At 40.9% G+C, this 13178-nt stretch overlaps 1 protein-coding gene across 2 annotated transcripts in view; it reads right to left on the reverse strand.

Annotated features, from left to right (window-relative positions):
• The window catches only part of LOC117462567 (protein MTSS 2-like), a 102812-nt gene that overhangs the window by 8440 nt on the left and 81194 nt on the right, over positions 1–13178 (reverse strand). The window contains exons 10-13 of one of the 2 annotated variants that reach the window (XM_034104860.2): positions 12400–12547; positions 11821–11895; positions 7968–8150; positions 1654–1819 (exon numbers count right to left, since the gene is read on the reverse strand). In XM_034104860.2, the coding sequence (XP_033960751.1) occupies positions 1654–1819; positions 7968–8150; positions 11821–11895; positions 12400–12547 (572 nt within the window). Of the gene's footprint in view, positions 1–1653; positions 1820–7967; positions 8151–11820; positions 11896–12399; positions 12686–13178 lie in introns of both variants that reach the window. The other variant, XM_034104848.2, reaches the window with a different exon arrangement.

Raw genomic sequence — 13178 nt, forward strand, 5'->3', positions numbered from 1 at the left:
AAAGACAATTTATTGTGGTTACATTATCGGATAAGCACAGAAATTATTATTAAAGCAACATTATAATGGTATGCTATTTTGATAAAAGATGCCTGATACTGACAGCCAGTCTTGAAATGCACAAACATTTAATAATATTCAATTTAGTCCTGACATAAATTGTCCTCTCCCAGCTACTGTCAAGGAAAGAACTGTCATACTGTGCCAGCTGCTTGAATAATTAAATGGATGATTCACTTTGTTTGATTATGGTAGCTAAAGACGGTAGCGGTGACCCAGTGGGCTTATGCCTACACTAACGGTAACGTGAACCAAGACATTTAAGATGGACCTAGTAAATTAAAGTTAAAAACTGTATCTTGCTGATTTTTATGCAGCACAAAATATGTTGGTATCAATTTCCGTGAAGAGGTTGGGAACATGATGCCTCAACAAATGATTTCCTCTACATTGATTTAGCACTAGAAGCATTTAACACCGGATGGATATGCTAGCAATGCAATTACCATGTTTCTGCAAGGAATGCGAGAAGTTCTCATGACCCTTGTGAAATGTGTTTACCAACCTATTATACGTGATCTGAGAAGGCAGTTTCGTAAATCACAGAGCATGGCTAGCAAAATAATCTGATATTGGATTGATGAACTCTAGGAAGGTTGGGCCATGACTTGAGACTTTAGCAAAACATATATTGCTGTTTGAAAGAAATTGGTAATGCCCTCTTTCACAGGTAAGAGCAAACATGGACAGGAATCTGAGGAGCGGTTCCATGTAACAGACCAATTGCAGGTGCAAGAATTAATCTAGTGGTTTCATTTCCTTGCATTTCTGAGAAAGCTGGTCAGTGAGTGTGGGCTGGCGCAGGACATTTTATGTTTAAAATCAAATAAGAATCAATGACCCCATTAGGACTTGCAAAGAGCCAGGGTTCTTGGACACAACTGTGCAATTGAAAGTAGTATTCAGTCCCTCTTGGTGGCAATATCTAACTTATTTCTTTTACCATAAAAAAGGGTATTTGTACTCACTAAGAAAGTGTTGCTACGTGTACTTGAACCTTTTTTGCAGCTAGATGTTAGTGATTTTCCTACAATTGTACCATGAATAGGATGTACTTTGCCAACACTTTTTCAATCCTAGTTGTGCTGCTTTTCCTTCACAAACTTCAAAAATATGCCTGGTAGAATATCTTTCATAACTCAAAGCTGTCAAAGTTGCTGTACTTATGAGAGTAAAGCATGGTAGCACTTTCCTAAAAGTGTAATCTCGTGGACAAAAAGAGGTTTTGAAAGATTGACAGATGACGTGGTTTGTTTTCACAGCCGACAGTTCATGTTGTAGTTGTTCTGTATTGTGCTGATTGAACTGACCACTGTATTATGTAATTTGCAGGTTGGTGTATTGATCTTTTTTGTGAATACAGTTCTATTTCATCAGGCTCCGACTGCCTCCAGCTATTTATCCTGAACCTGTTTAGAGGTTTTGGTTCTGATTTTTCCATTTTGAGACATCCATACTGTGTATCCATCTCCAATTGTTGGCCATTTGCACTACGACTCGGCTTTTACAGCAATAGTTGCAGGCAATATCAGGATTAATCATGGGTAAACTTGCACTGTCAGGCAAAAGGTGTATAGTAGATTAGAGTTTCACCTTGGGAGGGGATTGTGTCCTCAGAGCAGGATGGGGTTGTAGTCTCTGTGCTGTAGCCACTGGAGTACTGCAGAGAGTCCCTGTTGCTCTTTTGCTGCTCCATACTCAGTCCTCTGGTCAGAACCATGGCCAGGTCACTGGCTGCTGGAGAAACCTCATCTCCATGCTGAGGACAGAAAGAGGAAACATTAGAATGGTGTTTAAACACAAACTTTGTCCCGATCACATGTCACATAAGCAAGTCAGTTTGGCTTAAGCCAGTGGTCACCAACCGGTCGATCGCAATCCAAGCAGGCAATTAATGTGATATAGTTCACAGTTCCAGATAATACTCAAACACAAAAATTAAAATGACAAATGTAATTTATGTCGGCAAAACCTCTTCTAATGCTTAGTTATACCCTTTTCCCAAATTTACATTTATAATGAAATTGAAAGTTTGAACAAATGTTCGCATATTGTTAAAACTTCAATATTTTTTGTATTTAAGACAATAATATATTTAGTCATCCTCATTAATTGATGAAGTTTAGTATAACGCTTGTCAGCTAGACTAGAGGTAACAAACATTATGTCCCCAAATGATATAACGGAAAAACTACTCTCCCGACTTTGGTTAAAGTTGAAAAACAGTATAATTCCCTAAAACAACTGTATCTCTCTACTAAATCACACAAATGTATTTAATGTGATCCTCTTTTATTCACTCCCATCCATCCAACATCCCCTACAGCTCTTTGAAACGGAAGCCCAATGTGCTCTGATTGGTTAGCTGGCCGGCTCTGTTGTGATTGTTCAACCGCTTAGGAATGTGTAGGAAATGTTCCGACTCTTAGCATTATCAAAGCAATGATATTACAATGTAAATTCTAATATTGCCCTAAAAAAGACCCATTATTTATAGTGAAAACCACCCTTGACTGATGGAATAGTAGCCCAAAACCTTTAGGGATCCAAACCACAATATATCATAAGTACCCTGTGTCAAGATTGATGCTAATTTAGTGAAACTTGAATTTCTTTAGACTATTTTGGCACAGGCAGGTCCAGGCGGACTCACCTTTGGGTACATTTGGTTACCATCAGCGCCATTTATTTTATTGAAATATCACTATAGGTATTCATTCCATCCAATTACAACTGTATTTTGACCTTTTTGGAAAGTTCAGCCTGACCTCTATGCCCTTTTTGGCCACATGCGTAATGCTGCGCAGGCTGCCAGTCAGACCTATGCATTACACATTACATTGCATTTAGCAGACACTTTTATCCAAAGTGACTTACAATAAGTGCGTTCGACCAACAAGATACAAACTTGAAGAAAACAGAATCATATAAGTACATCAGGTTTCATAGAGCAAAAACATTTCAAGTGCTACTCAACTGGCTTTAGATAAGCCAGTCCTTGATTAGTATATAAGTGCTTTGTTAGCAATTCTTTGTTAGTAATTCTATCGCTCGAAGTAGAGTCGAAAGAGATGAGTTTTCAGTCTGCGCCGGAAGATGTGTAAGCTTTCTGCTGTCCTGATGTCAATGGGGAGCTCATTCCACCATTTTGGAGCCAGAATAGCAAACCGACGTGTTTTTGCTGATGGGGACTTGGGTCCCCCTCGCAGTGCTGGTGCAGCGAGCCGTTTGGCCGATGCAGAGCGGAGTGCACGTACTGGGGTGTACAGTTTAACCATGTCCTGGATGTAGGAAGGGCCAGATCCATTCGCAGCATGGTACGCAAGTACCATAGTCTTGAAGTGGATTCTAGCAGATACTGGAAGCCAGTGAAGTGAGCGGAGGAGCGGCGTGCTATGGGGACATTTTGGAAGGTTGAAGACCAGACGAGCCGCTGCATGCTGGATGAGCTGCAGAGGTTGGATGGCACATGCAGGTAGACCAGCCCGGAGGGAGTTGCAGTAGTCTAGGCGTGAGACACATGCATTACGTATGGCCGTATCTCTGGAACCTATTGGTCAAATTGGGTGATTGACACCTCTTTGTAACCATTAGAGCCAATAGAATCGAGGGGCGGTTCATAAATCCATATAAACATTACCATTGGTCAGTTAGAATGACGCACACACATGTCCTAAAGCTGACGCTCCTGACTGCTAACCATGCTAAGCCGTTTATTGCCAAAAATGTAATGATGGATTATCATCAGTAATCATTTCAAAGTGACACAGAGACATTGGATTAACCTTCAACAGTGTTGTTATGCCCTTGAACAGAACATTTGATCACAAAACAGTAAAGGTAAGGCAAGGCAAGGCAAGTTTATTTATATAGCACCTTTCAACACAATGCAATTCAAAGTGCTTTACAAACATGAAAGAAATTAAGAGCATTATGAAACATATTATAAAATGATATCTAGAAACACTCATTTAAAAGCAATGATATAAAATGACATTTAAAACCACTAATTTAAAAAGCAAAGATAATACAAATTACAGTGCAGTTTAAGATATGAATATATCAATTAAAATCAGCGGAAAAAAGAAAAGTCTTCAGCCTGGATTTAAAAGTAGTAAGAGTTTAATCCTAGATATATTCTTTAGGTGATAGTAGGCTGATTTAGTAACTGTTTTAATGTGACTGTTGAAACTCAGGTCAGAGTCCATGACTACACCTAGATTGCTGGCTTTATCTGTTGTTTTGAACATTGCAGACTGAAGCTCAGCGCTAACTTTTATATCTTCTGCCTTGGCTCCAAAAAACATTACCTCAGTTTTATCTTTGTTTAAATGGAGAAAGTTCTGACACATCCAGTCATTGATTTGTTCAATGCACTTACTCTGTGTTTGAATTGGAGCATAGTCTCCTGGTGAAATGGTTATGTACATGTGGGTGTCATCCGCATAGCTATGGTAACTTATTTTGTAGTTTTTCATTATCTGAGCCAGTGGTAGCATGTAGATGTCAAAGAGAAGAGGCCCCAAGATGGAGCCTTGAGGAACCCCACATGTCATATTTGTCAACTCAGATGTGTATTTATCTATAGAAACAAAGTTGTTTCTGTCCTTTAAGTAGGATTCAAACTGTTGCCGAAAGTCCCACCCAGTTTTCCAGTCGGTCTAGTAATATGTTGTGGTCAACAGTGTCAAACGTAGCACTGAGATCTAATAATACTAACACTGAAGTTCTGCCACTGTCTGTGTTTAAGTGGATGTCATTGAATACCTTTACAAGAGCAGTCTTAGTGTTGTGGTTTTGACGAAAGCCTGACTGGAAAACATCGAAACAGTTATTTAAATGCAAGAAATTACTCAAATGTTGAAAAACTACTTTTTCAATGATTTTACCTAGAAATGGGAGGTTTGATATTGGCCTGTAATTGTTAATTACTGAAGCATCTGGGATTATTATTTTTTAAGAGCGGTTTAATGACTACCGTGTTTAGGGCCTGTGGAAAAACACCTGAGTGAAGAGACTGAAGTAGATCTGAGGCCATGCAATGAAAAACATTTTTGAAAAGCCTGTTGGAATAATATCAAGGCAGCAGGAGGAGGATTTCAGAAGTTGTATAATGTCCTCTAGGTTTTATCATTAATCTGATGGAATTGTGTCATGATGCCTGAATTGATTTTAAGTGGATACAGAGACAACACATTTGCTGTACCTGATGCAGAGGCACTGACTGCTTGTCTAATTTTCTGAATTTTGTCAGTGAAGAAGGAGGCAAAATCATTGCACGCCCTGGTGGATAAAAATTCAGAGGCTACTGACACTGGGGGGTTAGGTAGTCTGTCGACAGTAGCAAACAAGTCACGTGTGTTGTTTTTGTTTTTGGCAATGATGTCAGAGAAGAAAGACTGTCATGCAATTTTAAATTCCAAATTATAAATTTATAGATTTCAAAATTAACCTGGAGATTTGTTTTTCGCCACCTGCGTTCAGCTTTTCGACACTCTTTTTTCAGTTATCACGGTCATAGCCTTTCTCCATGGAGATATTGTCTTGCCAGTCACTTCCTTTATCTTAGTTGGAGCAATGGCATCTATAACATTTTTTATTTTTGAATTAAAATGATGGATCGATTTTTTTTGTGAAGTTACCTAAAGTGAAAGAGGAGACAGCGTCTGGCAGACAATGTCACTTGCACACTTTTGGCTGTCTGTGGAGACCGAGTTCCCCCACCTCGCCAAAAAGGCTGTAAAAGTGCTCTTTCCCTTCACCTCTGCCTACCTGTGTGAGTGCGGGTTTTCCGCATTGACTTTGATCAAAAGCAAGTACCGGTCAAGCAGGGGCGGATCTACCGGGGTTGCATGGGGTGGAAACTGCCACCCTAAAAATAGCCTTGCCACCCCAGCTGCCACCCCAGTTGGCAGCTTTGTTTTGAAATAAAAGTTGTGGCTCATCGGACATTTATGAGAGAAAATCCCTAATGTCTAGGGGTGTAACGGTATCCGTATTCGTCCCGTACCGTCACGGTTCGGACGTCACGGTTCGGCACATGCAGTCACACGGCGAATACGCCTTTTTTTACGAGTGGGAAAAAAGTCTGTCCTTCAGGGCAGCATCCACTACACTATATATAATCCAGGGGGCGGTATTGCGCCTAAAAGCTGTTTGCCAGCCGCCCTTAAACAACAAATGAAGAACAAGAAGAAACAACAACAAAACGAACTAAATACAAGAAGAAGAAAAGTTAGTATGGCGATTTCAGATACCACACAGGAGCTAGAACCCACCTGCTTCTTTTGAATCAGCTGTGTGGGAACATTTCGGGTTCCCTGTGGACTACAATAATGATGAAGTGTGCGAGAGGTGGATCGGACGAGGACGGTGTGTCGGCGTTGTTCGATAGCGGTGCGGTATGCTAATGGTAACACACGCCAAACATGCTAAATCACATCAGAAGGGATCACCCGGATTAGCCAATCACCAGAGCCCGGCGAAAGACAACAGCTGTTCAGCAGCTGATCCCCGCTGTTTTTAATAAGTCAATAGACATGAAAGCCGTGAGACCAAAATAAATAACGGAAGCTTTTGGCATAATGTTTTTCAACGACTTTGCTCTCTGGAAACACTTTCTTATTATTTATGATGTAATGTTTTCAAGACATCCTTTTTAGTTTTACAGCTTGATGAAACCTTTTAGTTTGACATCAGCCATTATAGATACTATGGCCATCTGAGTGTGTGGTGCTGTTTATGGTTTGTTTTTAACTGTTTAATACAGTTAATTATTCAAAATGTCAGAGTTCCTTATTTTTAAACTGAAACGTGCACTACTGTTCAAAAATAAATAACAACAAACCTGGAATTACGCATTTGGGAGTTTTTTTTGCTTTTTCTTGTTGTACCGAACCGTACCGAACCGTGACCCCCAAACCGAGGTACGAACCGAACCGTGACTTCTGTGAACCGTTACACCCCTACTAATGTCCGAGTGCAAGTGAATGCAGCACAAGACGCGAGCCTTGTAACCCCTCCCCCGGCCCTGGCGCAAGCGATGAAATGTGATTGGCGATGATTTTATTTGAACGGGACGGCGCATTCGGACCCAAATAGACGGAAGGAATGAGGTATTTGCGGTCTACAATGACAGAGAAGAGACTGTCAAGTTTGGCTGTACTCAGCATTGAATCAAAAAGCACTAAAGCTTTAGATCTTAATCAGTTTGTGAGGTGTTTTGCTGAACAAGATGGTATTCGCTGCATTCAGCTGTTATAGGCATGCCAACTTGATGCTCTGCTCACAGATGACTCGATGAGCATAAACAACTGTTAAGATGATGACCTTACGTGTGTAAATATATTTTTTTCTTTGTGGGGGTCTTCCCCCAAAAAACTGTTTTAAGTCCTGAGAAAGTCAAATAAGACGGTGTGTAAAACTACACTGCCCAGCCAAAAAAAAGTAACCACTTTGATTTAACTAGGCCAGTAGGTAAGGGCATTCCACTGGATAATAATACCCCTGCATAACAACAACGACAATAATAATAATAATAATAATAATAGCAATAATAATTGGGAGGGGGGGCGCTTATGTTCTCTGAGGGGAGGCTCACCTTCCCACACTTTGAAAACCCCTGGTTTAGACGATTTAGACGCTTGGTGTTGGAATTGTGTTACGTTTAGGTAAAAATTGTTAATATCGTCTGTTCGCTGAGTTTCTTCCTGTTAAGTGGGTATGCATCAATAATAGGTCGTTAAATGTTAAGAAGCCCTGAGACGCTGTTTCTTGCAAGATGTTGTGTCTATCTACCGGGGGCCAACAGGTCTTGGCTTTGCTACACTATACTCTGGACAATATTGCATATAAATATAGTATATGAATACATTTAATACACTTATATCCTTGCTTTTCGGCATTACCTTGGCAGCCATGTTGGCCGGTGTCATCCTGTGTCTCTGCGCGTCCTCGGGCTGTGTAGGTGTGGTGTATCCCTGGGAGACCGGCGACATCTCGTTCTCCCTCAGTCTATCAAGTGGTTCCTTTCTTCTCTGAACTACCGCTGCCGCCCCTGCATGCTCGTACTGACCTGCTTTGGACCAATCCTGAAGAGGTGAGTCAAATTAAGAAACAGGAAGTAGCAGGTAGGGTTAGCACAAGAGACTTGTCCACTATCCAGCAGTTTGAAGCCCTTCATCTGAGTGCAGAGAGAGGGGGCCTTTACGGGTGGATTGTGTGGGAGTGCTTGGAAGAGTGTGTGTGCATGTGGGCTGGGGGCTTTTTGAGTATTTCCGTGTTTTTATCTTGATGAGTTGGAATGGCCAGCTTTCAACACCCTGTTTAGTTTTGGAAATCTCCAGACCCCAGATTGCAAAACCATTGACAGGGGGGGCCAAAAAAAAAGTACACACAATAAGTTGGGATGAACACAGAAAGCAAAGCAATGTGGTTACGAATGAGTTAAAAAGGTAATGAAAGTGAAAATAAAAGGCATTAACTGAAACGTATGAAACAGAAACAGAAAAAATAGAGCAACTGAAAAAATGGAAGCGAATGGAGAACAAACCTTCCACATCGGAACCTTTGATGTGGGAGAGGAGGAGCCGGATCCGGGGGGGCAGTTATAGGGTGGGGACGAGGCAGGAAGAATGACAGAGAGTGGCCTGGGGGAGCCAGAGTGAGAGAGAGCAGGGCGGAAGGTAGCGAAGGACGTGCCAAACTGCGGGATGAGAGACATAGTCACATCATCAGAGAGAAACAGAGACAGAGTTGGCCAGCTGTGGTGGACGATCACTGGGCCAATCACAGGAGAATAAAAGCATCATACACTCATCTACTCTACAGTAGCCTCACACACCAAGTAAGAAACATAAGATCAGGGACGCGTCTATCTTTTTTTCAACCCAGTTTAGATTCGACCATGCCCACTTCCGCATCGACTTAGCTCTTCCTCATGTTTAGTTTATAGTCCATGTGTAGAATTAGGTTTTTCAGTTTAGTCATGTCTCATTGTTCACTCTTTAAGTTAGAGTCACTTATATCTAGTCTTGTTTTTCTCTGTGTCATTGCGCTTTTATTTTGTACTTACCTTTCCTTCTCGTTTTTTGACTTTCTGCCATTGTGTGATTTCCCACCATTGAGATTGTCAACCCTACACATGATTGTTGCCACCTGAGTCCCATTACCTTTTGTATATATTATAAAGTCCTCGTCTCCCTTTGTCCTGTGCCAGTTTGTCTTCTTTCAATGTGTAGTCAAGAGAGCTAGCGTTTGAAGCCAAGAACCTTTGTTGTTATTTCACATAGTCAAGTTTATTTAGTCCTATGTTTTGGCAGTTTGCTTTTGCTACGTGTTGCTTCTAAAATAGTTATTTTTTGTTGTACTACACTTTAGATGTGTTCCCTTTGTCTTGAATCATGCATTTGAGTGTCACGTTCCTAACATGTCCCTATCTGAACAACTTATATCACTTTGACCCTAGATTGGAAAAAATGCAACTGGCATTGCAGTCACTCCAAGCGCAAGCCATGCTGCAAAACGCTTAAAAATATGCTGTATGAAGTAACTGTAGCTGCCAAATTCATATTTTGGTGGATGGAAACGCAAAGGGTGACGCTGCTTCCATGTTTTTGCCATACGGAAGTGGCCGTGTTCAAATATAAACTGGGTTGGAAATCAAGACGCAGTTATTATATTTAGAATAGAAAATACAATTAGTGTCAAAAGTGCGTCAAAATGACTAGAAAAAGTGATTTCTAAAAAGCCTACATGTTCGCATCTACTACATTTGTTAGAAAGACAATGGGATGTGTTAGAGAGAACAGAAGTGTATTTGATTGTTTTTGCAACATCTGCAAGGTGGTTGGGCAAGGTTACCAGTGTATGTGGTGAGTGCAATCAATCTAGATTCTAGACAATGCATGTCACTCAAATTGGAGATGTATCATACACTGACTGCCATCAGATGGTAGTAAAAGGTGTTAATCAACTGAAAGGGAACACAGACATATATGCAGGCTGTTGTTGATGGCAGATGCTGCTTAAAATCCGACATGAAAATGTACTTTGCCTCGCGAGCATCATTGGAATTGTATTTATGTTGCTAACAGATGTGCATGCTGGTCAAATAATGTATAATGAAAGGGACAAGCTCTCAAGCATAAATAAAATCTGTTATATTCAAGATGTTTATGTGGGTGTGATTGCACCAACTAAAGTGGTGAATACAAGACAAAATACAATCCATGCATACTTTGCTGTTGATCTGAACCAAATCAGTTAGCAAGGGATAATGCTAGATGCTGCAAATCATTAACCAGAATTGTAGTAAAGTCATGAAAGTGTCCATTAACCAGAAATAAGTTCGCATTTTACCACTTCCAATTCTCTTGTCTTGAAGTCTACGGTTGCTAACAAGCAGCTGAATGAGACTATTAAATATCATCACGCCGACATTAGCCACCATTAGCTGCCATTAGCCGCCATTAGCTTAGCATTGTTTATGGCCTAACGTTAGCTTTTTACTTCTAGCGAATGAATTTCCGCTTCAAAAATAATAAAAGTTGTATTTTTATGTGGAGATTGTCCTGCTGAACAAAACTTCTTGGTCGAACAAATGTTTGTTTGTCACTGATCACATATTCTGCCATTTTGTCCGGGACTTTTTTTGGAATGCTAACTTCTTGCTGCATCACTGCATCTCTACTGCACTAAATCAGCCAGTAACTTCATAATAATAAATTTTATTTTGAGGCGCCTTTCAAAGCACACAAGGACACCTTATAATTCATAAAATATCCTTGAAAGGAAACATCTTCTTCCAATGCAGCAAGCCAGAAACATATGTGCTAATAGTAATCATTTGTGCTTAGGAAGATATATTCCTAAAAAAATCCAGTTCAAACTAATTTCTGCAAGAAAGCCTTTATTCAACAAAAACTTCACATGTGAGATTGAATTTTACTCGTCCTCTCGTAGGTATATGGTGTTTGATTCAATGTTGTTTGATATTGTACCACCAAAATGCCTTCTCTGCTGGAGAGTCCATTTAGCCCACAGAGAGCTACTACTACTGCAGGTTTGCCTGATCATCCAGATGTCAAAGTCTCCCACTGTTTTAAAAAATCCATTAAACTCCCGCTACCGTGGTGAATGCAACTCATAATTTCAAACAGCATGTGTTGTATAATTCTGTTCTGAAATGGCTTTATGCCACCACCACAATTATCAGTTGTTAACGGTCCTATTATACTAGATTTGATTTTTTTTATGTTCATCACTGCCACCGTAAAAAAATGTGTTGAAGAAAGTTACAACTTCAAGCTGTTGGATTTATGATACCACTAAGAGACATATTTGCGAACTTTTTTGCTGAACAGATGGCAGTGTCCTCTGACATGCATCCATCACAGCTTTGACACGCTGTGGATGGAGGATGGAACAGATTAAATTGTCTAATCATAACTAATTCATCTAACTGTGATGCCAAAAAATGTAGGAATACAACCGTGTATTGGAGGCAGTTCACAGATAGATGAACACACCAATAACTCTTTTAATGTTCAAACAATGTAATTAAACATAAGGGGTGAAATAATTTAAGGGATGTTTTAGTTTTTGTTATGAAAAACACAAATGTAAAGCTCTGATTTCAAGGATACATTGATAACAAAATTACCGGTTTTATTCTATTTCTGCCATACTTAAATCACTTTCATTTGGATTGAGTGTTACGCTGATGACTGCCTATTGTCCAGTTTGAATGGGAGTACTCACGGTGGTGGGGGAGCTGCATTCACTGACTGATTGGCACGTTTCTGAGGCCTCTGACGATGCTGAGCTGGACGACTTCTACAGCAAAACAACAAAAAAGCAGAAAACATATTAATGATTTGCCAGGACTCAATGAGTCAGTGTGAGCATTGCATCTGTGAAGCCTGAATATATATGTTTTCCCCAAATGCCAGTTAGGTGAGATCATTCTGCTAGATTTCCAAAATAAGACCATTATAGAAAGTTAAATCCTGATGTTTTATGCTATTCCAATTCATGACTGAACCCCAACATTTTAAGAGGAACTCCCCCAGGAGGGAACTTTGGGATTTTAGCCTTAGCAGACCATTTACATGCACAAAAACCTATACAGTATACAGTATACAGTACAGTATACAGTATACAGGGAAGGGCAAACCCCAAAAAGCAAAACAGAGCCTCTTTAATCATTTGTTTGTAATGTCTGCAACCTGATACCCTGCTTTGTCTTTGTATGATTGTGTGGAAGTATATTGAACACAAGGCATTTTAAGATAGCACACGTTTTTTTTTGGAGTATATTATGTGTGTATTTTGGCTTACCTGGCTAGTGATGTCCGAGGGCATGGGTGAGGGGGGCTTGGAGTAGATGTTTGTATCCTGGGACACGAATCCCGAGTCGTGGGAGGAGACGCTGCTGAGGCGGTGTGCTGCTATGCCCCCCGGTGGTGGGGGTTGATGCGGCAGGTTGCTGCGGTAGCGATAGGAGGAGGAGGAGGAGGATGAGGTGGGTGAGTGGGGCTGGGAGCCTCCACCGCCTCCACCAAAACCACCACCACCGCCTCCCCCTGATGAACGGGAGGCACTACTGTGGGCGCTGTTGACGCTGCTGCAGTGGGAGTTGGGAGGGTAAGGTGCAGAGGAGGGTGGATTGAGGGAAGGGTGAGGAGTGTGAGGGGAGGATGTGAGGAAGGTGATGGGTGCCATTGTGCAGTAAGGACAGTATTTAGTGGAGAGCATGATTAAAGTGATGGTTTAGGAAGGGTTTGGTTATTGGGAAAGATGATAAATTGGTGATAGGAGGATTTTGTGGTGGAGGTTGATAGGTGAAGTTGAGGAGTAGTCGTTGATTTAGAATGTTAGCGATGAGATGGCAAATTCAATCAGTCACAGTAAAAAGACCCCAGAAAAGAAAGGAAACCAGGGATCCAAGAGAAAGAGGGCAGATCACACGAGTGCACACAGACAAACGACACAAATAGAAATAAGGGAGACAAGTACAGTCAGAGAGTGATGGTTATAGTGAGGGAAAAGGGGGGAGAGAAAGGGCGAGAGGGGTGGGAGAGAGAGTGTGTAAGCTCATGAGGATCCAGGGAAAACAC

This window comes from Pseudochaenichthys georgianus, chromosome 3, assembly GCF_902827115.2.
Source record: "Pseudochaenichthys georgianus chromosome 3, fPseGeo1.2, whole genome shotgun sequence".
NCBI classification, from domain to species: Eukaryota; Metazoa; Chordata; class Actinopteri; order Perciformes; family Channichthyidae; genus Pseudochaenichthys; species Pseudochaenichthys georgianus.